General features: G+C 32.8%; 2 protein-coding genes across 3 annotated transcripts; one reads left to right on the top strand and one right to left on the bottom strand.

Moving 5' to 3' along the window:
• Positions 1-821: 821 nt before the first annotated feature.
• Positions 822-9,122, bottom strand: LOC109807897 (Isocitrate/isopropylmalate dehydrogenase family protein). 2 transcript variants are annotated; one of them, XM_083067780.1, is made up of 15 exons: positions 8,825-9,118; positions 8,715-8,758; positions 8,149-8,258; positions 6,983-7,020; positions 6,702-6,779; positions 5,667-5,720; positions 5,484-5,585; positions 5,289-5,377; positions 5,064-5,167; positions 4,540-4,608; positions 4,344-4,459; positions 3,587-3,621; positions 3,341-3,483; positions 1,820-1,942; positions 822-1,237 (listed from the first exon to the last, which is right to left on the bottom strand). In XM_083067780.1, the coding sequence occupies exons 1-15, from the start codon at positions 9,039-9,041 to the stop codon at positions 1,138-1,140; spliced, it is 1,422 nt and encodes a 473-aa protein (XP_082923906.1). In that variant the 5' UTR covers positions 9,042-9,118; the 3' UTR covers positions 822-1,137. The 2 variants fall into 2 exon arrangements, with proteins under 2 accessions (XP_082923906.1, XP_082923907.1); XM_083067781.1 differs by lacking the exons at positions 822-1,237; positions 1,820-1,942 and adding an exon at positions 1,956-2,840 and having other exon boundaries at positions 8,825-9,122.
• Positions 9,123-14,188: 5,066 nt separating this feature from the next.
• On the top strand, positions 14,189-25,149 carry LOC109809666 (polyribonucleotide nucleotidyltransferase). Its single transcript, XM_020373039.3, has 16 exons — positions 14,189-14,597; positions 14,682-14,837; positions 15,496-15,666; positions 15,796-15,921; positions 15,999-16,160; positions 16,265-16,384; positions 17,335-17,472; positions 17,602-17,764; positions 19,116-19,241; positions 19,685-19,815; positions 20,316-20,535; positions 20,641-20,724; positions 22,497-22,576; positions 22,998-23,141; positions 23,259-24,002; positions 24,423-25,149. Exons 1-16 carry the CDS (start codon positions 14,307-14,309, stop codon positions 24,525-24,527), a joined length of 2,961 nt encoding a protein of 986 aa, XP_020228628.2. The 5' UTR covers positions 14,189-14,306; the 3' UTR covers positions 24,528-25,149.
• The last annotated feature ends 1,921 nt before the right edge of the window (positions 25,150-27,070 follow it).

The raw sequence follows: 27,070 nt of genomic DNA, 5'->3' as shown, positions 1-27,070 counted from the left end.
TTATATTTTATATACAGAAACTTAATTATTTTGATCTTTATATTTATGCATGTATGTATGTGTTATCCAGTTTAATATTCTTTTAGTTAACTAGTTGTAGTACGATTCTACTAAGTGTAGAGACCGTGGCGGGTTGTTACAACAACTGTTCCTAGCTATTAAGTATGTTTCTTCCTTTGTTATGGCTCGTTTCTGGTTTATTTCAATGCAATTAATTAGATTAGCTTTACAGTAATGTGTTAAGTTAGTCTAAGTAGTGTGTAATGTACCCAAGTTAATTAGTAATGTACCTAGGTTAGTCTTAGCAATGTACCCAAGTTAGTGTAAGTAATATGCATAATACTTTAGGTAAAAAAATTAGTAATTAAATTAAAGATTTTTTATTTTATTTAGGTACCTTATTCATAATATAAGTTGTCAAATTAAAAAGTAATTAGAGTTAACTAATACTAAATTTAATTAGCTTAATTAGATATATCCCATATCAATGGCGTAAGTTAGTAACATTAGTTATTAGTATTTGGTGTAATTTAGTAATTGACTTTATTAGTTATTGTTTTAATTTTCATTCTAGTTGATGTAATATATTTGAATCATGCATGAACAAACTTTAGTTTCCCGGTTGACAAAACCGGATAAGCCAGATGGATATTTAAAAACTTCCATAAAATATTGTGAAACCATGAGGTGTAACGGTGAAAATTGGGTGAAACAGATAGATATTTGAAAATTGGCTAAAATACTGAGTTCATCCCAGGTGCCTGTTTTACCCACGAATAGAAAAAGCCACATAAATGGTTCATCAAAGAAAATAAATCAAATTGACAAAAATCATAATCCGCCATTTGCTTTATTCTCATCAAAATTTTGTACTTTCCAAATTCCGCTGGTTCATGGCCACGGATTTTACCATTTATAAAACTATGATGGTGGCGTGTTAGAATGGGAAAGCCAGTGGCCAAAAGTCTCAAGAATCAAAGATGAAATTGTCAGAACCCCCCAACGATTAAAGTTTTCGTGACATTGTAGGGCACCGTGATTTCAACCAATAACAGTAATATCAATGGTCAAAAGAGTAGCCACCCACAAACCACTGTTCAGCTTTTCCAATTTTTGTTCCTCCTTTCCTCAGCAAAACTAGTGCCTAGACACTGCGGGCTCTCGGAGCTTTGTCTCAAGATTGTGTGCCACAGCATCAATAAATTCCTCCGTGTTCAAGTAAAATTCTCGTGATACCCTACACATAATTCAGATGTCCAAAACAATTAGACATACAGTAATATATTGTTAATGACGAATTCCTGCGACAGTCTATTATAAGCTAAAATTTATTAAAAATCACAATTTTCTGATATCACTTTTTTATTTAACGAATCTCATGATTTTATAGTTTAAAAAAAATTAACCAATAACTGAGAAAGTGTTAAAACTTGGTATATTATTAAATATGTTAATAGCACTCAACTTGGTTAATATCCCATGGTCAAGTGTCCAACAAGATGCATGCCACAAACCAGTAAAAATTACAAAGGCTATAAACACGCAATTAATCTCGTGTTAATTTTACGCGGGGGGCGGGGGGGGGGGGGGATAGAATCAAATAACAAATAAACTGGTTTTAACAATGTTAGAATTTTATCAAAAAAAATTTCCAAAGATCCAAATATTTCATTAAATAACAAATTCTTAGAAATGTTTCAAGGCCGGAGACAAGAATAGGGAACTTAACTACAAATTGTAATACAAGATTTTTAAAGATATTTGTAATACTAAAATATTCAAGAGAGAATAAGCATAGAGGAGAAGAAGATCCACTTACTTTGGTCCATGAATTAGAATTGCAAGATCTTTAGTCATCTTTCCTGACTCCACTGTCTCAACACATGCAGCTTCCAGCTTATGAGTAAAATCCCGTAATTTTTCATTATTATCTAGCTTGGCTCTTGTAAATAATAACAGAATCATGTCAATAACAAGTTCAGAGAAAAGGGAAAGAATAAGGAAGGGAGAACATGAAAGAGGGAAAAATAAATAAATCAGTTTATACAAGAACATAAATATGACAGAATTAAACCAAGCGCAAGGACATGTGGGCAATTAATCCGACTGATGAGGCAGTGGCAGCATGTAGCGTGAGGCATGGTTCTCATGTGAAAAAGAAAACATGGAAATTTAAGGCAACGGAAGAAAATTAGTGATGGATATATTTAGGCAGTGAGTAGAGCAGGGAGGATGTGTGGAATCTGTGATTCTCCTTCTCTGTCCTGTATCCCTTGTTTGGTCAAACTGACTATGTTTGGATTTCATCTTGTTGATATTTCAGATTTAGTAAAAGTGTGTTTTACTTGCAGAAACATAACACATCACCGCATGTCCTCTCGTAGATAATTCAAAATGAGTCCATCAACCAAAATTAGACGGCTAAGTACATCTTAAATGGAGAGTATAAAGAGAAACATGTTTTGTCTGTTGCCTGATGGAAGTCAGCCCGGCTAACCTATGAACTAAACTACAGTATGGAATACATTGGGCTCTTTGCCTTAAAACCAGTAAACAATAAGAGATACCTTTCCATCTGATGTACAAAAATCATGAGCAAAAGGACCCACACAGCACAGGCGAGCTCAGGAAAAAAAAGGGGGTGAAACTTGGGTGCAATTCCCCCCAGCCCCCCCAAGTAGCAAGTGAAATGGCACCTCCCAGAAGGAGAGCTTCAATCCCATTTCCTTGACAAATTGCTCTTTTTTGACTAGATAACATGTTCAATCCTCATCTAGGTCTTTCTAAAATCAGCATATAAGTATCTGCTATCTGTTCTTCCAGTTCCAGCTTTCCACATTCTGCCAGTTATAAGAACACCCAATGGCACTTGTCCATAAAAATAGTTTTACTCACAATCAAAATGGCATCCTAATCACCATAAAAACAACGCCACAACAGAGATGATGACGTATTATAGTTATCACACCATATGGAAAACACGATGAGAAAAACTGTCAACCTCAAAAATAGTTAGACCACATTTTCATAGTAGACTTCCAAAATGGCATATCATGTGTTCAACGTTAGTCTGGGAAAAAAACTTAGCTGAAAAGAGGAAGGCCACATAAATATGGAAGGCCATTTCCTAATTCAGTAACATCAAAAAATGGTAGCCACTAGCCACTTTCATGTGTATGCATTAGAAACAGATTACAGTTTATCCAATTATATTACTTACTGCAATTTAAAACTTATGCTAAAACATTGAAGTGTCTGCACATACTTGGAAATGAGATTAACAAAGGAAAACTTTCAAAGAACATCAAATTGCACCAGCTTGAATCAAGAAACAACGTACCTATGTTGCAGTCCTCGTGTCCATGCAAATATGGAAGCAATACTGTTCGTACTAGTTTCTTGTCCCTTTTGATGAAACCGAAAATGTCGAGTTACAGTTCCATGAGCTGCCTCAGCTTCCAATGTCTTGCCATCAGAAGATAACTGCAAAATTTTGGATGTAAAATGAAGTATGAGTTCCAATAACCAAAATAAAGATAACAATGTTGATGAAAAAATGCTGAAATATTAATATTCTAATTCGCACCAGCACAGAAGTCATGAGACCCAATGAGCCAAATCCTGCACACAATTTAATAAACTTTATTTAAAAGATGCCTCCTAGCATGTTAAAAGTATTCATTTCACCAAATTTCAAATGCTCTCTTTCACATTCCATAAAGACATGAACAAAAAAATGAAATTACAACCAAACCAGAATGGATACATATTTTCAGGATCAGTTAAATTAATATAAAGCAAGAGATAGTGCGTGTTGTTTGTTTGCAAAACTTGGCATTTTATAACAACGTTTGGTAATTGCTTATTTTTCCAATAAATATTTTCCTTAAGGTCATTCTCTTGTGTAATTTATAAAGGTTTAGTAAGCCGGCGATAACCAAAATTTTCATAACTACAATCTTAGCAAAGTTAATCTATTTGATAATATTATCTAGTAATAATTAGAAGATCCGATCAAAGCAAATTATGATGTTATCATCTCTACATTTAGGGTCCTCAATAATGAAAAGAGCTCGCATAGCCTGTACTTATGGTCCCAATTTCAATTTTCAAGTATCCTGATTTATATGATAATTGAGCCAAATGACTAGGACTACTGGACTAGGATACTATTTTTTTTGTATTGAAGAAACTTATGACCACCTTTGGATAATCAGAAGTGTGAGGCAGGGCTCTGGTTAATCAACCAATTACTGCTTGCTGACATCAAACATACTATCATCATACTTACCAACCATGTTCACATTTTGGACATAAAAGATAAGTTCTCCAGTCTATATTACCTTGAGCAAGTAAATCACTTTGAACATCACCATCATAATTCTTGCAAGCCCAAACATATCCACCTTCACTCTTGAGTGCATACGCCACCATGTCATCAATTAGCCTATGCTCATACCTGAAGTCACTTAAAATTGTCAACCATCTTTGTATATGTATCGCGTCAAATCAAATTGATTCACAAACATCAAAACAAACCATATTGAGTGTTCTTCAAACTTTTGCTTCCACCTTTCTTCATACACCTCCTGGAATATGTCCTTAAATCTGTAATAATGACAAACAGCAAATCATTTCCAATAGCAACAAAACAAACAAAAAAGTCTGTCTGAATTACAGAGAAGTTTATCATACAAAGGTGACACTTCAAGACTAGGAAGAAAAAAAAGTAAAAGATGAGCTTTATTGGATATCATTCTTATTCCTAAACTGAATCAGGGCTGATTGCAAGAACCTAGAGGGAAGATATAGTACATAACTGAATATCTCAAAATCCCATGAAATTTGAGAGTCTTTGTTCTCCCCACCCAATCCCTACTCAAACTCTAAAACCTCTCCACAATTGTTTCCCTCCGATTCTTAATGCTGTTGACTGTCTAACTACTAACCAACTGTTGATACAATCAGAACTGTAATGGAGTCTGCTCAAACTAACTGCTGATACTAGGGACAAGCACCTGACAAAAATGAAGAAAAAAATCCAACCATTTAATAATAATCACCTGCCATCGTATTTCTTTAGAATTGTGTTTTTGGTGCTCAAGTAAAGTGGCCATTTCTTTGCAAATGCCAGTGACATTGATGATTCCGCAAATGCTCGAATAGACTGACACATTATGAAAGCTATTGTTAAAATACAATCAAAACAACAAAAGCAATTTCTTTGAATATTTAATTAAAACATACTGCAGATTTTACATAAGGAAAAAAAATGAAATGAAGCAAACCTCATCAACATTATACATAGCAAGTGCTACACCTGGGCCTTTGAAATTGTAAACATCAAGCTCCGTTGGAGCATCACCATCTTCTGGGACTAAGTTAGACATAAACACAAGTTTGTAAACAACATGTTTGATATTCTAATGAATAAATTAAAAATTTCAATTCCATTGAAAGCGGGGCTTTGGAAATTAACATACCAAATACCAACTTAAGCTTCCCTGGTCTGCTTATTATTGCATCAGTGGCCCTATACTGGTCACCAAAAGCATGCCTACCAATACAAATGGGTTTTTTCCATCCTGTAAACTAAAAAATAAGTTCTAAATGGTGCTTAGCTGTATTTCAACTCCATTAAGATCAAACTAGAGTTGAGGCATTACCAGAAACAATTCTGGGTATGTTGCGACATATTATGGGTTCACGGAAAACAGTACCTAGAAAGAAAGAAAAAAGAAAAATATCACAAAGAAAATTTTGAAAAAGTTTTGGAACAGAAGAAAAATTTTAAACAGACAAAGAACAAAAGCTTAATTCACTTGAGTTCAGAACATTTGTTATTAAGTAACTTCAAACACAATACATTTTGATTGCTAGGATTCACATAGTGTCATAAAAGATGCAGCTAAAATAAACTACCAGAAATTTATACCTGTAAAACAACCCAAGAACCAGATTCCTAACCTTTATTTTCACAGCCTAGGATTTCCCTCCCTTGACAATTAATAACAGACAATGTGAACATATAATATTAATTTTAGAATGTGCACAACCCGTAGCAAACTATTTATGATGAGGAAAATTGATGTATATAAAAGAAACAAAAAAAATCATTTACGACGTCATGTTCTCAATCATCTAGGAATATCAACATATGAAGAAGTTTATTAATGTTGGAAAATTCATGAATCGTGACAAATTCAGTGCTACTAACAAGGCAAGCAAGTGAAGCAACAATACAGTTATGACTTACGATCAGATATTAACAAAAAAATGAACTAGAAAATATAGACATGCTTCAAGACGATTGACAAGAAAAACTAAAATTACAAGCTAAAGACAAATATGTTAAAACAAATAAATAATTGGATTATGTCAACATCAGCACATTTATCAAAAGTATTGAATAACTGCAGCATAACATATAGAAATTGTATGACAAATTTAACATTTACTTGTATATGTTACCAAATTAAGTATTCAAATATTGAAATTCTGCAACTATCAGAGATAAAACGTCTCACATAAAAAGACAATATTCCCCTATGCAAACTAATATCCTTTATACATGGTCGTTTAAATTCAATACACAATAAGGAAACATGCAAGGAAAAGAGCCATTTTTGCAGTAACTGGGTAAAGTCAATGGATAACATAAATTTGATGTCTGTAATCAATACAATGAGCATGTTACAAACCATTTAAAATATTCCTAATTGTGCCATTGGGACTTCTCCACATAGACTTCAGTCCAAATTCTTTCACCCGGGTCTCATCTGAAAATTTGGAAGAGTTAAGATGATATCATTCTTGCAAAAATGGTAAATATATCAAAGTAATACACTACTGTCCACTAGGTAACATGAACATGCTAGTACACTACATGTAGCAAAACTTGTCATCATGGAACAAAGTTGTCCATTAATTTATGAATCTTGATATACAATATTTGGTCAATTTAAATCCAAGTACAACTAACCAGGAGTTATTGTTGCACATTTCACAGCAACATTGTACCTGCAGCAAACAGAAGCCTCAATAAACAAATGGGAAGGAGTTCCAAAATTTCTTTATAAAATGTAGTGTTATTAGAACAAAGACAGAGAATGATGATTGAAAGCAGCAGAAGAAAGTCACTAAAGCAAGAAGAAAAGTACAATCAAGTGAAAAGAAATTAAAAAAATCCAGCAAGGTGGTACAATCCTATACAAGTCTTTAGACTGTAACTGATGGCACATTACTTGAACCAGAATCTGGCAGAGCACCACAGAGAGACCAAAAGTATGATCCTACACAGATGTAAGTTAAAGGCAGAGAAACCCCCTTTAATATGCAAGTGTTTCACTCCAACCAAATGTACCACAGAATTGCATGAACTGAACAATACCACTGCCAAAAAATATTTTCCTCTGTTGGGTAAAAGGTAAAACAAATTTTTAAACCTCAACAACCATAAAACTGCTAAAGTAGGAAGACAAGTGCAAAGCTTATAGAGTTTTAGTTGGCCCCAAACAAATTGTCTGAACACATACTTAGACTTCAACCATCTAGATGGAAATTCAAATAAGGCAAACACAAACAGCAAGTGGTTGTCTTACGTGTAAACTATTTTCTTTTAAACAAGTGCCATTATGATAGAACTGGTACAAAACAGTGAAAAAGAATGAATTTTATTGAGAATAATTAGGCAAGATTTCCTTACGAAAGATAGACTGCTCCAGAGATTTCAAGAGGTCTGGATCCACTCCTCTAAACTTTCTAACTCTCCAAAAGTCTGTAGATATCATACAGATACCACCCTCTTATAGGAAGTAACTCATTAACAGAATGTAACAGAAGAAAATATCCTAAATGGGTCCAACTAATTGCAGGCTGATCCCCCATGTTTCTAATATAAACCCACTTGACTCACAAAGTGACTCATTAACTAAGTAACTAACCAGGGTTACCTATCACATTACTTGGCTATCAAATTCTTACCAGGTCCAAAAACTTTATATGCTAGTTTAATCTTTCTTTATACCTCCCTTTTAAGAGACCAAACTATGCCATAACATCCACTCTCAATAACAACAAGAATCAAGCATAAAAAGTTAAATTCCTATGCATGCTTTTTGTCGCTTGCATTGATTTGAAATTACTCACTTGAGAGTGGCTTCAGCACTTTCCACAGTAACTCTGTCATCAGTAGCATCACGATTTTGAAGCCCCAAATCAAAATACTTTATGTCCAAATCCAGGTAAGGAAATATAAGCTGCAGCGCACAAAACCACTTGTTCCTATTAAAAGCAAATCCAAAGCCACCAAAATACCCTAAACTAATCCTTAAAATTATTGCAAGTCAATCATTTTAGTCCTCATTTGCCAACATCGTGAACTAAAACAGTTATTTCAAAAACTAAATTGACCAGAAGTTATAATTTCAGCTGTTAATTGAAGAATAAAACTTATATGCAAACTCCTAAGTGCTTTTGCCGCTATTTTCCGTTCAGAATTGGAGTTTCACCTTAATAACTTAACCTGACCATTCATGCAAGCCTTCAAACATGAATTAACGAGTTGAAACTCTATTATTCCTGATCCAAAAGCATCACTAAAGGCACTTAAAACATTACACATAAGTTTTATCCTTAATTAATTTGACGTATTACTCTAATAATAATAATAAATAAATAAATAAATAAACAGTGCGAAATTGAGGCAGTCATACTTTATCCTTGATCATCGTCCATATAATCCTCGTCATTTCATCACCTAAACATCAAAGAAAAGTAATGAAAGTGTGAAGCGAAAAATGAAAGTAGAGCGTGAAGACGTTACCGTCCATTTCGACGATGGGATTGAGAACGGGAACTCGGTGGAAGGCGGCGCGAGCAGCGTAGCATCGAAGCGAGAGGCGATGGGAGAAGGAAAGCGTGTGGGAGCGAAGAAGGCGAGCGTCGAAGAGGGTTGGGGTTGGAGCGAAGAGAAAGTTAGGGTTTGGGAGAGAGGTTGAAGATAACATGGCGCTTAATCGAAGCGCTGCTGCTCTAACCATCCGCTACAGTGTTGGGTTACTCGGGAGCTGGGACTGTGTGTCACTGCAGCTTACAATTACAACAACCTGTGACCGGATCACCCAAAGTAAACTTATAAAGTGTTTGACCGTGAGGAAACAAATACATAAAAATTATTCCCTCGTTTTTTTACATGTCTTTAAGTTTATCCACGAGAATTAAAAAAATTGTTAATTTTTTAAATTTTTTAAAATATTTATTACTTATTTTCCTGTTATACCAAAAGGTTAGAAAAAAATAACTACATTAAAAAATAAATGGACACATTATTCTCTAAATATACATTAATTATCAATAATAAAAATGAAAAAAAAATTAATAAGTCATTGGTTTTAAAAAAGTGACAATGAAAAAAAATCAACGAAATATTGACAAAATGACTATGAAAAAAAATGGAGGAAATAAAATAAAAAAAATACTAAAGAGAGAAATAAGTGAGTAAAAATAGAATAGAAATTAGTGTGTATGATTTAAGAAAAATAGATGAGAAATAAAAGAAAAACATTACTATATAGTTGTTGTAACAACCCACCTGGCCGCCACACACCACAACACCACACAGAGAAGAGCATGCATATATATAAACAGCTAAAATATATACACAAGGTCTAATCTGGGGCTTAAAGAAAATCATAGTATACAAAATACATCCAACAATGCTACACTAAGTAGCTAAGAACAACAAAAGAATAAACTTCACTCCATCTACCAGCTGCAGACATGCCTCAACACCAACCTATCCTTGTTCTGCTCCAATACATAGTATAATCATTGCAGTCCAAATCATATGGAAACAACAAAGGGTAAGCTAGTGAAAAGAATCAGCATATAAAAAATATATATAAGAAATATGAACAATTACAACTATCAGCACATCATATAGTTTGGCAATCATCAGCATACAACTCATCACAGCATACATCTCATATCATTAAGCAATAACAGCAGTAAACACACAATGCGTCGTCACGCATATCAGCTCGGAGATCTCCTACAACAGCTCAACCTTACGGCCTACAACAGCTCAGCCTTACGGCCTACTACAGCTCAGTCTTACGGCCTACATTTTATATCAACATGCAGCACAACACAATACAACAATAACAACATATAGTACAACTCAACATTATACAACACAACTTAATCAACCCACGACATAACAGCATTATAAATCAGCTCAACATTCATCAATCACAGCTCGACTCCACAAACATCTACATCTATCAGCATTTTCAACACATATCAGCATATAAACAAAGATCACATCCGCGCCCGGCACACTCATGGTCGCGCCCGGCGTGGCCCAATCAGAGAGTACCAAGGCTCAAATGCGCCCGGTGCAATACCAATTGCACCCGGCGTGTTAGGAGGCAGAGACTCCAAAGAGCCTCACACGCCCGGCGTGCCAAACCCACGCTCGGCGTACGGTAGGCAGAGACCTCCCCAAGGTCTCACACCCAACGCAATTTCAATTGCGCCTGGTGCCACCTTTAGTAGAGACTCCCAAGCAGTCTCCACGCCCGGCGAGACATAGTCACGCCGGCACCACACCAGAATCCCAAAACCTTTGTTACTCACTGATATCGCGCCCAGCACGGTCCAACCACGCCCAACGTGGGCCATCCAGAGGCTCCTATTCTCAAGCTCACCCAGCGCACACAATTTTGCGCCCGCGCGGGCTTACCCAATGGAGCCCTCTGGTGGTCACGCGCCCGGTGCCAAGAACTGCGCCCAGCGTGATACCAAGCAGCAACTCACCAAGTTTAAAAATTTCTTCAAAAACATGCAAAAATCAACAGCCCAGACACATGCAATCGGCCCAAAACTCCACATTTTCATCAAATAGCCCAAAAATCCCAGCTTTTTCAACATGCACCCATCAATCATCAAAAACCCCAAATTTTCATCAAAACCCCGAAATCCCAAAAAATGAAGTTTCTTCAATCTTAGCCAAAATCATCAAACATCAGACCACAAATGAGTTTCTAAACTCATTTTCCACACAATACAACCAAGAACTAGCTTCCCTTACCTCGGGGTAAAGAAATCTGAGCTCCAGGAAGAAGAATACAATAGAAGAAGAAGAAGAAAATCTGCACACGGCTAGCTCCAAACGACTTCAAGTTTGAGAAAATGAACCTCCTAGTTCACTCACGACTTCAACTAGAAAAAATGAAATCAGCAACAAGGTTCAGTGAGTTTGTGGGGAAGAAGAGAGTTCAAAAGAGAAATGAGTGAAAATAGAATTGAGAGGGAGAAAAGAGTAAGCTCCGGGTCTCACAGTTGTTTAGTTTTAATGAATGAAAAGGAAATAAATTATATTATAATAAAATTAATATTTATTATTGTGAGTAAATAATACTTAAAATCAATATCGCTGGAGAGAGAAGACTAATTCATCTTTTTTTCATATCAGGAGTGAGAAATAATTTTTGAATAATATACACAAGAATTATTTCTATTCTAATGTTTTTCCTTGCAATCAAATTCGCGAAAATATTTCTATTATACTATTTATTTTTTTTATTATTATTATTATATTTGGTTACTATTTCGATTGAAACAAACAGAATAAGATAATTTTCTACCTCATGACAATTTATTTATATATACATAGAGAGAGGTGAAAAACTTTTATAGTGTGTTTGGATGGAAAATTTAAATGGAGTAATTTATTTATTTGAAGAATTTTAAATTTTTTGAGGTGAAATACCTTGTTTGAATGGAGAATTTATAAGGAATTTGAAATTCAAATATTTGTGAAATTCCTTGAAATAGTAGAATTTTAAATTCTCCCAAAAAAGTAAGATTTTGAAATTCCTCATATTTTTTTTTCTTATTTCATTTATATATTTTATCTTATCTCTTATCTCTTATCTCTTCATGTTTTTAATTATTTAATATTCAAAAATATTTTTAAAATTATTAATATTATCTAATATAAAATTTTAAAATTATTATAAATATTTAAAAATTAGCTAATATTTATTTTTATAAAATTTAATTTAAAAATCTCAACATATAAATATATTTTTAAAATCAATTTTATCATGGTAGAATCGAATTATCATATCCAACTCAACAATTTAAAATTTAAAAAATTTGAATTGACTTATCCAAACAAAATATTTAAGAATGATAGAAATTAAAATCAAAGTAATTCAAATACCAAGAATTTAAAATTCCTTGAATTTGTAAAATTCTTTATCTAAACACATCATTACATTCTTTTTGATAATAACGAATAAGGAGAAAAAAAGTTGGAAATAAGTGAATGAGAAATAGAAAAAAAAATGTCAAACTTAATTTTCAGTACTTTAAACTTGTTATAGCAATGTTTCGATTACCGTCTACTATTCATATTTAAGCATCAATCGTGTCAATTTTGACGAAAAAGTATATAATAGTTACTTATTCCTACCACGTCAAGTGATAATAAACTTGTTACTAAATACATACATAGTTAACTAATCATGTAACTTTACTCAAATATTGTGATTTTTAATTTTGGGTCATAAGTCATCACTATTTGATATTGAGAAATTTTAGTAACATATTATTTTAAAATATATTTTCTTTAATTTGTTGAGAAATTTTAGTAACATATTTTTTAAAAATATATTATCTTTAATTTATTGAAAAACATAAAAGTTGATAAGTATCATACTCCATTTTATGATTTTATTGATTTTGTAATTTTTAATAATTTCTAACAAAAAAATATTAAGAAAAATGTGTTACTAACACTATATTCAAATTGCAAATCCATAATATTTGATTCCAAGATATTCTTTCTTGCAAAATTATGAAAGTATGGACTCATTTGTTCATTACAAGTGGTATATTTACTATAATTCAACACATTTGTAAGTATAAAAGTTTAGTTTGAAAAATTTAATATCTTTCTTTTTCTCATCCCTAATTCTTTAATCTTTTTGGTTCGCGGCCATTATTAGTCTTTAAAATATAAACATTAACCATAAAACATATGCATTAAATAATAAAATCAATACACTATCAACAAACTTGACAAATGAGATATATATTATGATCAAGACATTTACATATGCATGTAATTGAAATAAATTACAATATAAAATGATCGGTTAAATTTTGTGTTGATAAACTATCATTTTAAAATATTATGTAATGTGGTACATGAATGAACTATCATTAAATATAGATGTAAAAGTTAAGAAAAATAAACATATTAAGGTATTAATTTAGTGTTAAAATAGATTTATATATGAAAATATTTAAATTTATCATAATAAACCTCAATTATTAAATATTTTAATAATATATCTAACGAGGTAAATACACGTGATATATATTTCATCTTAGACTTTTTTTTAGTCTCTTACATACAAGATAAATTTTTTTTTCTTGAAACATAAAAGACTTCAAAATACATAATATCCATTGATGGAAAATGGAAGTAAGGGAAGAGATATTAAAAAAAAAAAAATTCTCTAATTAAATTTATAGAAAGGAAGAAAAACAAAATCCCTCCCAACTCTATTTTATTTCTTCTCCAATATTAGAAGATTTGGGAGAGAGTTGATAAATTTTAAAATATTTTTAATAATATTCAAAATATTATTATTTATATTATTAAATTTAAAATCATAAAGATAAAAAAATAAATTAACTTTTAAAATTTATTTTTTCTTATAAACTAAATAAGAAAATAATTAATCCTTATTCATCTCTTAATCAAATAAATTTTTTAACTCCATCCTTCTATCCATTAAATATTTTCATTAATTTAATATTTTGATAACTCCATCTCGATATATAAATATTTTCATGATTATTTTAATATTCTTTGACATTCATTAATTTATATTTCCCTTGTAGATGTGAACTCATAACTTCAATATGCATATTTAAAAAAATATATTTATATAAAATCATAGACACTTTTATTAAAATAAAAAAAAATCATTGACACGGTAGCAAAGGTGATGAATCAATTTTTTTTAATGAAAATTAATAATTAATAAACACTCACAAAACTGTAAAAAAAAGAAAAATACATTATTTTTCTTCGTGAAATACAATTATGTTGCTAAGTTAAAAAATGCATATTTATATTTATTTTTAATTTTACTCGTTAAACCCTAAACCCTACATCGAGATTCCTTACACGAAGTTGAAGGTGGTAAGTAACACTAGTGTTGTACCCTGTGTGGCACCGTCCCCATCACCGAGCTTTTCCTTCATTTCTTTCACCGTAGAAGCGAATGAGAAGGTCGAAGCCACTCCTCCGCACGCTGCCGCACTTTCTCACATGGCGCGCCTTCCGCTTCCGCACCATTTGCTCCGGCCGCCACGCCCTCGCCGCCGGCTCCGTCAAGCACCTCGAATCCTTCACGGAGCAGTTCGAAGTCGGCTCGCGCCTCATCACGCTCGAGACAGGTAAGATCGCTCGCTTCGCAAACGGCGCCGTCGTTTTGGCCATGGAGAACACCAGCGTCCTCTCTACCGTCACCTCCGCTAAGGGCGACGCCGTTCGCGATTTCTTGCCTCTCACCGTAAGTGCCTCTGCTTCTCTCGTGACCTTCTTCTGTGAAGTCTGTGCATAGACGGTGCGGTGAAAATGCCGTTGGTGATCGCAGGTCGATTATCAGGAGAAGCAATTCGTGCAAGGCGTGATTCCGACGTCGTTCATGCGGAGAGAAGGTGCTCCGAAGGAACGCGAACTCCTGTGTGGTCGAATCATTGACCGTCCGATTCGACCGTTGTTTCCACCGGGATTTTACCACGAGGTTCAGGTATGTTATGTCGCTGTTGTTTATCTGATTCATCTATGAGTTTAATTTTTATGCACCGATGTACAGATTTTTTACACTAACTAATTAGAAATCGTAGGTATGATTTTTTAAGTAGTTGTTGTAAAAAGAAAGGATGAAATGAGTTTCTCTATACTAGTTTAGCTTATGCTCAAGTTAAAAATAAGTTTTGAAAAAGTTAATATGAGAAAATTTCTACAAATTAGCTTATGCACAAGTTAAGTTTAGTTTATGAAGAATAAGAGAAACTTATTTCATTTTTTTTCTACTCTTGTGGAGAAATTTATCTGAAAATATCTTAATTTTATGCCAAACATAAAAACTGTATACATTGTGTCATCCCGTAGCGATCTCGGTTGATATTGCATAGACTATTTACTTTTCATTTATTATTTAGTTTAATTTCTAAGCATTGTCTAAAGAATTTTACACGGTAAATCAATCAGAAATCATTTTATGTATGACTTTTAAAATAGTTGGTGTAGAAGTTAATAAACTTACCATGCATGATAAATTGTAATTGGACAAGGAAAAAGCTTTTACATTGAAAGTACATTCTAGTTAAATTCTTTAGTTTTTTGTTCAATTTTTGTTTGCGATGTTTTTTTTTTCTAATAAAAAAGGAATGGCTCACTTTTAGGTAACGGCAAGTGTTCTTTCTTCTGATGGAAAACAAGATCCGGATGTGTTATCGGCTAATGCGACTTCAGCTGCTCTTATGTTATCAGATATTCCGTGGGGCGGTCCCATTGGAATGGTTCGAATTGGCAGGATATGTGGGCAGTTTATTGTAAATCCGACCATGGATGAGGTAATATTGAATGAGCTACATCGTATAAAGTGATTATTGTATTTTTGTTTGTTGTTGGAACTTGGTTTACTAGGTTTTTTAAATTGCATTATTTTTGTTCTCTTACTGGTTCTAGTTGTGGTGTTGCAGCTTAAGTTAAGTGATCTTAACTTGATCTATGCCTGTACGAAGGACAAAACTTTGATGATCGATGTGCAAGCTCGTGAGATATCTGAGAAAGACCTAGAAGCTGGGTTAAGAATGGCTCACCCGGAGGTGACTTTGAACTTTGTTACTTGTTTTACTCTTTCGGTAATTGAATGTTATTGAGATGAGTTACTATAATTGTTCAGGCAGTTAAGTATATTGAACCTCAAATCAGACTTGCTGCTAAAGCTGGTAAATCTAAGAAGGAATACAAATTGTCTATGCTATCGGACAAAACACTGGAGAAAGTTGGTAATATCGCAGAGGCACCGATTGAAGCTGTTTTTACTGATCCTTCCTATGGAAAGGTGTTCTGTTCTTTCTCTCTTGTTTTCTTGCCTTTTGTGTTTTGCAAAAGCTAAATTCTTTTCTCACTTATTATACTTTTGGATTGTTATATATTTTCTTCTAGTTTGAACGTGGAGAAGCATTAGAAAATATTACACAAGATGTAAAGAAAGTGCTCGAAGAAGAAGGTGATGAAGAAAGCTTAAAAGTCTTGTCAAAGGCTGTAGATACAGTGAGGAAGAAGGTATGGAGCATTGTGACAAGTTTATTAGAAATTTAGAGACTAATGTGCTTATTTTTTCCATTGAGGAAGAGGGTGTTATCCTTAATTAATAACTCTGAAAGTTTTACCTTGTTACATGTGTTGGGAAGGCCCATATTATTTGCCTTAATTCTCCAGGTGCGGTTTATATATCTGTTGGAAAACTTTACTTAATGTCAATTGGTTTTAAAATGAAATCTATCATCAAAGTTTAGAATCCATCTTCTTAGTTTGCCTATTTTGGTAGGCATCGCCTGGTTTGATAGGCGGAGAGTATTGGAAAGTCTTACACCACCTACCTCTTTGTGTGTGGTTTATATATTTGTTTGACAACTTCACTTAATGTCAATTGGTTTTAAGATGAAATCTAACAATATGAAATGTTGGATGACTATAAATTCTATATGTCCCCATAGGTTTGGAGGAATAAATATTTCACTGTAAGATTATTAGTAGGGGTCACATATTGAAGGATATTCACTTTGGTTATTGTTGGAGTAAAATAGAAAGTAATAAAAAAATTGGTGTAATTCAATATTTCTTCCAGTGGGATATGGGTCTAATTCATCATCATCTAAAGTTTCTAAAGAAAAGAAAAACTTCTTTGCCATAAAATATTTTGTGCTAAACTTGAAAAGGAATATAGAAGGAAGACTTTATTTGCACTTGGTAAAAATCTTCCCTCCTCTCTCTCTCTCTCTAATCTGGTGTAGCTTGTAGCTATATTATTCTGATTTTGTTTTATATAATTATTATTCACTTGGCACGAAAAGAAAAATTGGTGATTGGCTATCTTTTTTTAAGAGTTATTACTGATAATGTTATCTCTATATATTTAATTCTTAACAATTATTTCATGTGTGTGTGTACTTGTCATGTTGATTTCAAATTTACTTGTTGAAGAGTGGTGTTTATACTTTCACACATTATAGGTGGTCCGTAAAAGAATTATTGCAGAAGGATACAGACTTGATGGAAGACAGCTAGATGAAGTAAGACCTTTGTATTGTGAAGCTGGATATTTATCCATGTTGCACGGATCTGCACTATTTTCCCGTGGAGAAACACAGGTCAGATATATTTATGTTTTTTTGCTATTGTTTGTTGAAAGTTAAATAATCGCAATGATGTGAAATAATAATTTTATTTTGAGTGGTTTCACTTCCATTTGCAGTGATATATGTTGATTGCATGGACAGGTCTTATGTACAGTAACGCTTGGAGCACCTACAGATGCTCAACGCCTGGAGTCTGTAGTCGGTCCTCCGACAAAGCGATTTATGCTACACTACAGTTTTCCTCCCTTCTGCATAAATGAAGTTGGTAAACGCGGTGGTCTGAACAGGCGTGAAGTTGGTCATGGTAAATGAGTAACTCACTATGACTATCCACAACTTATGGAGATCTCCCATATTTGCAAAATCGCCAAAACCTCCCCAGTTATGATTCATAACAAATTAGAAGCTGTTTTTATTTTCCAAAAGGAAAAAATGTTGTTTTAATGAAAAAAAGTTTGAAAAATTATAATAAATTAGATAGGTTTGTTGAAAAATAAAAAAATTAAAAATTAAGTGAATTTTCTCAGAAGTTAAAAATAACAGCTTTTGATTAAAAATCTCTCTCTCTATATTGTCTCTGTTTATTTCATCTGGTACTTTGAAAGATAGTATACAAATTAATGAATGATTTCCACTATTATTTCCCCCAAGATTAGTGTGCAAAATATTTAAGAATTAGATGGAGAAAGGTATAATTGAAAAGAAGGCAATTAATGTTATCTTTAACTTCTAAATGGACAAATAAATTGGAATCTTTCCCACCAAAAGTGGACAAATAAAAAGAAACAGAGGAGTACTTCATAAAAGCATTTTTAATAAAAAAAATCATATGCTAATGCATCCTTAGTTTAAGACATTATTGTTGGAGTGCTTCCTCATTATCAAAAAATGAGTATTTTGGCCCTAGAACAGGAGTAGAAGATTTTATCTATTTGGACATTTAATTAATTAGCTAATCTGGGAGTTTTGTTGCGGAAGCTTGGGCTATTGCTATTTGAGGAGGAACATGGGAAATCTACGAAAGCTGGATCTCCTATCATCTGAGAGATTGACTTTAGCTGCAGATCCATCCCTTTCTGTTCTTTATGATAGATGCTTCTAATGCTTTTTGGATGGAGTGAATGACAGTAGAAAGTTGAGTAATAATTGGTATGGGGAGAGAATAAATTAATGTTAACAAGATTATACGCAATATTAAAAATCAAAATTAATTGTTTTCTTTATAATAAAAATAAATGATTATCTAAAGGCTGTGTATTGTGTAATGAAATTTGATGTCTCTTATTATATGAAAGTGTCGGGTATAAACTCAATAGGATTGTAAAAGGCTTGAAAAGTGGTGAATAACACAACTTTGATCTATCATTCTATGTTGGCAGTGACTCTAAAATTATAAATTGATAGGAATTACATAAAATAATTTATATGAAAGAACAAAGTTACTTTTCAACAATTGATTTCTCTAGCTTTCGACTTGTTTTATTGTAAGCCCCAGCTATATAAAAGATAATAAACAGATGGTCAAATAAGGATATTTATTTTGGAAACCAGAAAGAAATGGTGTTCTTAATAATCCTAAGTAATTGTATTTGGCTTTACCAATCTAAAGTTCATTAATTAAAGAGCTTGGCTGATTTGTTGTTTAACTTTTGTAGGAACACTTGCTGAGAAAGCCCTTCTCGCTGTTTTGCCTCCTGAAGAAGATTTTCCTTACACTGTTCGTGTGAACTCTGAAGTCATGGCTTCTGATGGCTCAACATCAATGGCAACTGTATGTGGAGGTACTCTTTCAACCCACAATTAAAGCATTTGTGATGCCATTTGATGTTCTTAATTCACATTTAAGCTTTGGAAAATTTAATTTCTTTTTTAATATCTTTCTTGCTGATGAAGTTTTAAGTTTTAACTTCTAACAGCATGTTTGGGTATGCATTTTTTTTAAACGGAACTGTAATTTCTCACTTTCCAATGTAAGAATTGAGAAGCAACAAAGGTGTTGGGCGGTTAGGTGTTTTTAACACCAAATCAAACACACGCCAATTGATTTAGATGGTGACATAACTATCCTTTTTTTTTAATAAAAGAATTTTTGTTACAAAAAAAATAGTAAAAAAAAAGTATGATGTAAGTTGTTACTCGTAATAAGGTGCACAAACAGGAGAATAGATGGGTGAAATTTAATAAAATAGAGAAAAAATTCACTATGAACCTTTCTGTGTTGTAGGTAGTATGGCCTTGATGGATGCTGGCATTCCTGTGCGTGAACATGTTGCTGGGGTTTCTGTGGGTCTTGTTAGTGAGCTTGATCCATCCACTGGCGAAATAACAGATTATCGTATATTGACCGATATTCTGGTATATTCCAGAACTTGTATGGTTATATCATTTAATATGATTTTTGTTTGAGTAATATAATAATATTCAATTAAAATTTATATTTTTCTACTAATTTATCGACTACTTACATTCAAGTCATTACTTAGGGTATTTTATGATCTTTTTGAATAAAAACTTATGTCAATATTTTTGAATGATTTCTATATTTATAATTTATAATGAAATATTATAATTTTAAATTACATAAAAAATTATATTTAAAGTAAACAAAATAATGAACTTTGTTTGCATATTTGTTGAGAATATATGATTTAGTAGTTACATTGTGATACTCAAGTTTACTTCCTTTTGACTATCAAATATGTATTTAAATAATATTACATATTTGCAATTACCTCTGCCTTTCATGGTATCCTTATGTGTTCCAGTGATTCTATATTACTAAGCAAAGAGTAAGATGTTGAACAGAAAAGAAATGATGTATTTCATGCAAAAGTATTAATTTTAATTTTTCGAAGGGCTTGGAAGACCATCTGGGTGACATAGACTTCAAGATTGCTGGGAGTCGAAATGGAGTTACTGCTATTCAATTGGATATGAAACCAGCTGGAATTCCTCTGGATATCATATGTGAATGTTTAGAACCTGGGCGCAAAGCCCGTGTTCAAATTCTTGATCACATGGATCAAGAAATTAATGTACCTCGTAACAAGAATGACAGTACTTCTCCACGACTAGGTTAAGATTTTTAACTTATTTTAGTTCATTTCTGTTTTTGTTTCAAGTTAGGTTCCTTGATAATGTCTGATACCTGAAGTTTGAAATTTATTATTGATGGTGCAGCCACCTTAAAGTACAACAATGATGCTCTCCGTCGCCTAATTGGACCAATGGGTGCTCTTAAGAGAAAAATGGAAGAGGAAACAGGTCAACTTAAATTTCAAGTTTCTCCAAAAGTGCCTTAAAAAATTTCTATTCTGTCAATGTTTTGCCAATAAATGCATGTTTGAGGTTCACTTTTATTTTACTAAAACAGTTTTTGCTCTGATATAATATTGTGGTTGATCTTCATCAATGCACGTAGTCATTGGAAAATTGCATTTTTTTTCATTTAATTAATAATGTAAAACTGTGAAAGGGATATGCAGTTTACCAAGGGGGTTTGTTCAACAGTTAGAATCAAAGTACTTTGCTTGAAAGTTGAAAGGCCTGGGTTTGATTCCTGTTTCTAAAAATTCCCTTGGTAAAAGATGTTAAATATTGTGGTATGATCTTGCCCAGGTGCCTTGACCTTGGAATAGAGTGGCCTTCCCCTTCCAAATTTTTCTTGAAAAAAATAAAGGGTTCCTTTAATATTTCCTTGCGCCTCATGAGTCATGACAATAACAATGGCCTTATCCCACTAAGTAAGGACAGCAACATGGATCACACGATGCCATTGAACTTGGTTTAAAACCAAATTTTCAGGGATATTACTCACTATGAAATTCCTTTTAATAATACCCTCCAATGCCCCTGATTCCCCTCTACCTGTTTTCACTTTGTTAAAAACCATGTGATCTACTTTCCTCACCTCTGGCGCTGGTGTTTACAATAGCTTTCTTTTCATGTGTCCAGATCACCTTAATTAATTTTCTATCATCTTTTCCTTGATAGGTGTCACACTAATATCTCCTCGTGTACAATCATTTTGCATCTTGTTCTTTCTTATGTGGCCCCACATTCATTGTAACATTCAATTACGCTACTCCCATTTTTTTTCTTCTCATCTCTTTAGAGCCCAACATACACTGCAGTAGAGTATAGTTCATTGTATAACAGTATGATAAAAACTTTTCTTTGAGCTTGAGAGGTACTTTGGGTCACTAATAATCTCGGATGCCTTTTTTTCTTTTTAATCAACCAAATTGTATAATTCTTGTGGCGTTTTCTTTAATTTCCCCATCATTTTATAATATTGATCCCCCTACGGTATAAAATCTTCAATTTTTTACTTCCAACTCATTTTCCTCTTATTTCTTGGTAAATTTGCAATGTCTATCTCCAAACCTCAAGTTTAGAGTTAACCACTTTGTTGATTCTTCAATCAAAACTCATCTATTTAGGGATAATCTTTTTCATGTCCCTAATAATTTATGCTCTAACATATTCCCGTTATTTCATAGTGTGACTCTTATCCCTTTGTAATTAACTCATTTTTTGATTGTCTCCCTTATTCGTATATATAGGAACCAAAGTGTTCATTCTTCACTCATTTGACAGTTTCTTATATCTCAAAATCTCATTAAATACTAAATAGTTTATCGAGTCAAATGATACCCGGTTGTCTCACAAATAAATGAAATTTTGCATACTATTCTTAACTAATTGTACCCTTGTTCTAATTATTTGAATCCGCTTCCCCTGCCATTTAGACTGTATTATGAAGTTGTCTTATACTTCCGGATATCCTTTTTGACGAAGAAGGATTTATTTGTTCACCTTTTTTGGGCTTGCTAGTTCTGATCCTTCTTGATCTTGTTTTTTCATTAATTGCAATATTTATATCTAAGTTCTCTTAAAAATATATATTAAAATATTGTCCTTTCTCTGGCTTCTAAATATGAGCATGCTTTTAACAGCATTTTTGCTTGCTGTATTACGTATACTTTGAGGAACAGAACACATTTACTTAACATGTTATTATGTACTACAATCAGGTGCACGTATGTCTGTAGGTGATGGAACACTTACAATAGTTGCTAAGAATCAATCTGTAATGGACAAAGTACTGGAAAAGGTAGTTCTTCCATTCTGTTGAACAATTAATTTTTATCCATTTGTGCTTTTTGTTTGGAAATTCATTCACGTAGTCATAAGTGAGATAATTGTCTGTCCTAATATCAGGAATTGATATTGTGCTGATAATATCATGCAGTAATGTTATCATTAAGAATTAAGAGTTCTCTTGTAAACCATTTTATTTTATCCATTTGTTTATATACTGGAAAGTGGGAACAAACTCCGCCTGTGGAGACTGCTATATATCTACCCTTCCCAGACCCCACTTGGTGGGAGCCTTGCACACTGAGCCGTCTGTTAAGTTCATTATTTGTTCATATACATGCTAATTTGTGTATATATTAATGGTGAATGGTGAAATATCTACCCTCATCTTTTTCCTTGTGGCTGTCATTCTGAAGTACAACCTTGTTTGTCAGATTGATTTTATTGTGGGCCGTGAAATTGAAGTTGGAGGTATCTACACCGGTATAGTTGCCACTATAAAAGAATATGGAGCTTTTGTGGAGTTTAATGGTGGCCAGCAGGGCCTACTTCACATTTCTGAGTTGTCACATGAACCGGTATGTCTGATTTTAACTATTTTTAATTGCTTATCATTAAGAGTCGTGTTAGGTCTGCTATTAACAGGCATAGCAATTTGTATGTGATAATTGTCATTAATAACTGTGCATCCTTAGGTTTCCCGAGTTTCAGAGGTTGTCTCTGTTGGCCAGAAGCTTTCTTTGATGTGCATAGGCCAAGATGTTCATGGTAACATTAAACTATCCCTTAAAGCAACTTTGCCTCGTCGCGGAGGAATGGAGACTAATGATGTAGTTGAAGGATCTGTTGCATCTGCAAAAGAAACAGCCAACATTTGGGCACCAGTTGGGAATGTGTCTAGTACACAAGAACAACAAAATTCTGTTTCTGAGTCGTCTCTAGGCAATCTTGAGTTGGGTGAAGCAAAATCACAAACCTCCCAAACCTCGCAAGTCCCAGTAATTTTAATACGTAGTGCTGCAGAGTGTGATGAAGAGGAGAAATCTTCTAGCTTGAATCTATCTTCAAAAGGTTCTCACGTGGATAATGAGGTTGAATTGGATCGCAAGTCAAAATCTCGTCGATCTCAAAATGTGAATGATTCTCCACCTAAGTTAAAATCTCGCAGATCTCAAGTTGTTATTGATTCTCCATCTTCTCATTCAGGTCCCTTGCCATATAAAAATGTTAAGAAGACAAAACTTTCGATGATGAAAGAGTCCAAATCTGATCATCAAAGACCAGAGGAGGATGAGCAAGAACCTAAAGATAAGGAGTCGTCTGAATCTGCAAAAGATCTGAAACTCGGAACAAAAGTAACTGCCAAGGTAGATCAAATTCGTGCACATGGATTAGTGTTGGATTTGGGTGGAGGAATTCGAGGAATGTACCGGTTTGAGGTATGAGTCATCTTTGTATCCTCTTTTCTCATGATATCATGTTGAGGATATATTCTCTGGTCATTTGGCATTCTTTTTGTCAATCATACTATGTGTCTTTTAGGGGCCATAATAATAATGCATATATGGTACATTATCTGTTTATCAACGAAATAGCTTTGCTGATTATTCATACCCACAAGTTAACACACTAATTGTTGTCTTTCTTCTTCCTTTCCATTTCTGCAACAATTGATCTCTTTCATTGTAGTATCACTTCGCATATAAGCTCAAGAATTCCTTTAACTTCTAATACCCACACCACTATTATTAAATTGTATTATTCTCTTCATTTGATGATGTATCATCGGTCAATCAATTCTCGTTTGCTTCATGAACCATATAATTCACTTGCTAACCTATTCTTGTTTTGTCATGCAGGAAAATAACAAAAAGGACTTTAAAATAGGTGATGAGATGCGAGTTGTGTGCTCCAGCTTCTCTAGCAAGGGAATTCCTGTATTGTCTTTTGTGGATGATGAATAAATTACTTCCTAGTGGTAAGCAACACCAATGGTTTTATTGCCAAACTCATGGATTTATACTGCCATGATTTGAGGAAAGAACTCTTCCAGCAGTGTAAGAAGCACAATGGTTTTCTTGGAAATCTGGTTTTTGATAGAGCCCAATAACGTCAATTTGATCCATATATAACTTGCCCTGTCCGGATGATGCTTAATAGTTGTTGAGCTTCTGGGAATGCAGTAATGGACTTTGGGAACTGTTGCGCTGCTGTGTTCTTAGATTTGCTGTATGAAGCTTGAGAAAGCTGTTGGAAAATGGGTGTTTATGCTTGATACAAGTTTGCCATCATGATTGCCATTTCACAATAAAAAGTTGAGTGGTGAACGACCATGCAATCGGCTGATATTTAGTTGTTAATTATCCGTAGTATCTAGGGTTATTCTTGATTGATTTATGTTGGGTTTTGACGCCCAAGTTGATTAAATGGTTGGCCACTTTTGTGAGGCCAAGTAGCTCAAGAGTGCTGACAATACTAGTACTTACACTGAAGGACATTGAACACTTAATTATTTGGTTAAGTGATGATTTGGCTTTGTCATCATATTGTCTTAATCGGCAAGTACGGCTCGTCTAAGCCTTTTAATTTTGAACATGTGTATTATTCCCAGTTACCCTGAATTTTCCTGTTTTCCTTATTCTTGGAATTGTGTTTTCTATACATTGACAAGAAGCATCGTATATCACAAAAAAAAAAAAAAAAGATTGTTGCAGTTAAAAAAGAAAGAACTACCCATAGAAGAAAACATGTGATAGTTGAAAATATACTGCAAATATAAAACAGATCAAAATAATTCAAAATGAGTAGCGTTTTTTAAAATGTAGTGTCTAACATGTAACTTAGGGCTAAATATGTTTTTGATTTTTTAAAATTGACTCTATTTGATTTTAGTCTCTCAAAATAAAAAATCTTGATTTTAGTCCATAAAATATGCATAATACTTACTTTTAATCTTATTTTAAACCTTGTTAACTTTTGTTGTCAAAATAGATTATCTTAGTACCAAAATCATCATTAGTTTTATGGACATGATTTTTTTTTAATTAAAAATATTATTTTATGATTAAGCTAAGATTTAGGGTAAAAGTTAATTTTACATTTAAAACTTTTTACTATTCACTCTTGGATCTAGACATGTGGATTCTAAAAATGTTTTATTTTTCTATGTTTCTATATTTTGCTTTCACCCGGAGAAAGTCAAAGGTTTCTTGTTTTAGAAAGAGAACATCTTGAAATTTTGGGAGGGAGAAAAATGAATATTGTTTAGAGTAATTAACACTTTGAGGTTTAGAGTGAAATGATATTGTTGAAAATTGAGAATTTGGAGCTTAGACAAAAATGTGAAACTAAACATTTATGGACACAGTGATGATGGTGGAGAAAAAAAAACCTTATTTTAAGTTTGTGAGAAGATTTTAGTACAATTTAGTGGAAAACTTTTTGTTCAAGTAAAAAAGAAATTACTAGAACCTCTATACTTGCATTGATAGTGAATAGTAAAAAAAATTAAATGTAAAATTAGTTTTTATCCTAAAACTTAATTTAACACTTAAATAATTAATATTTTAAATTAAAAATATTTCATGTCAATAAAACTTATAGTGATTTGAAAGTTGAAGTGACCTATTTTTAACAACAAAAGTTAACAGTATTTTAAAAAAAAGAGGATTAAAAATATACATTATATAAATTTAGAGGACTAAAATTAAGAATTCTTTTTTAAAGGACTAAAACCAAATAAAATCAATTTAGAGGGAAAAACATATTTAATCCTTTGTAATAACTTATAACTTGAATTTCTGCCATAGTGATCTTGATGGAAAAGATTCCTGTGTTTGTGTGCAAGACTTTAATAAGCTTACTGAGTTCATACAGTTTTTAGTAGCATAGAGAAGAAATAATTATTTTGATTTTAAAATAATGAATGGAGGACATGCTCATTTTGCAGGAGTGATGATTTCTGAATTTTTTAGAGCCATTCTCAACTAATAAGTGATTAATGTAGTTTACTATAGGCAGTAAATAGCAATATTTACGTTGTTTTTTGCTATTGATGGGTGAGTGAGAAAGTGATTATTTCGACTTGTTAGTTATGGAATCGATGAAAGTGAGGGAGGTGATTCGAAGCTAATGCATGAGTGAAGAAGAACAAGGGCAACTCCTTGACATAACAAATGTAATTATCAGGGGAAAAAGCTAAAAGCTACCAAATATGTTATAATATTACGATAAAACTTAGAGTGATGTTGGTTTTTAATTAGAGTTAAAATTTATCTTAATATTATATATAAATATATATTAATGAGATTTATATTAAATATAAGTATGTAATATCAAAATAAAACTTTATATCTCTAGTACACCTAAAAAACTGTACTTAAATTTTATCATAATTTTATTTGAGATCAACTTCATTTTAACTTTAAAGGATCAATAATAGAATTTGTAGGATGTCTAAATATCACTTTTGAATTTTGTACATTGTAGTTGAAAGTCAGTCATGTAT

The sequence above is a fragment of the Cajanus cajan genome, chromosome 2, assembly GCF_000230855.2.
Source record: "Cajanus cajan strain Asha chromosome 2, NIPB_CcT2T_4, whole genome shotgun sequence".
Classification (NCBI taxonomy): Eukaryota; Viridiplantae; Streptophyta; class Magnoliopsida; order Fabales; family Fabaceae; genus Cajanus; species Cajanus cajan.
Note: the sequence above shows the minus strand (reverse complement) of the source record. Positions and strands in the feature narration are given on the sequence as shown.

Excerpts from the sequence above, each read along its gene's own strand:
- LOC109807897 (XM_083067780.1), bottom strand. The coding sequence starts at position 9,041 with ATGGTTAGAGCAGCAGCGCTTCGATTAAGCGCCATGTTATCTTCAACC. Across the intron at positions 4,460-4,539 it reads TTTGAAGAACACTCAATATG|GTATGAGCATAGGCTAATTG; the intron begins GTTTGTTTTGAT and ends AAGTGACTTCAG. Across the intron at positions 1,238-1,819 it reads ATTCTAATTCATGGACCAAA|GGTATCACGAGAATTTTACT; the intron begins GTAAGTGGATCT and ends AATTATGTGTAG.
- LOC109809666 (XM_020373039.3), top strand. The coding sequence starts at position 14,307 with ATGAGAAGGTCGAAGCCACTCCTCCGCACGCTGCCGCACTTTCTCACA. Across the intron at positions 15,922-15,998 it reads TAAGAATGGCTCACCCGGAG|GCAGTTAAGTATATTGAACC; the intron begins GTGACTTTGAAC and ends ATAATTGTTCAG. Across the intron at positions 19,242-19,684 it reads AATGGCAACTGTATGTGGAG|GTAGTATGGCCTTGATGGAT; the intron begins GTACTCTTTCAA and ends TCTGTGTTGTAG.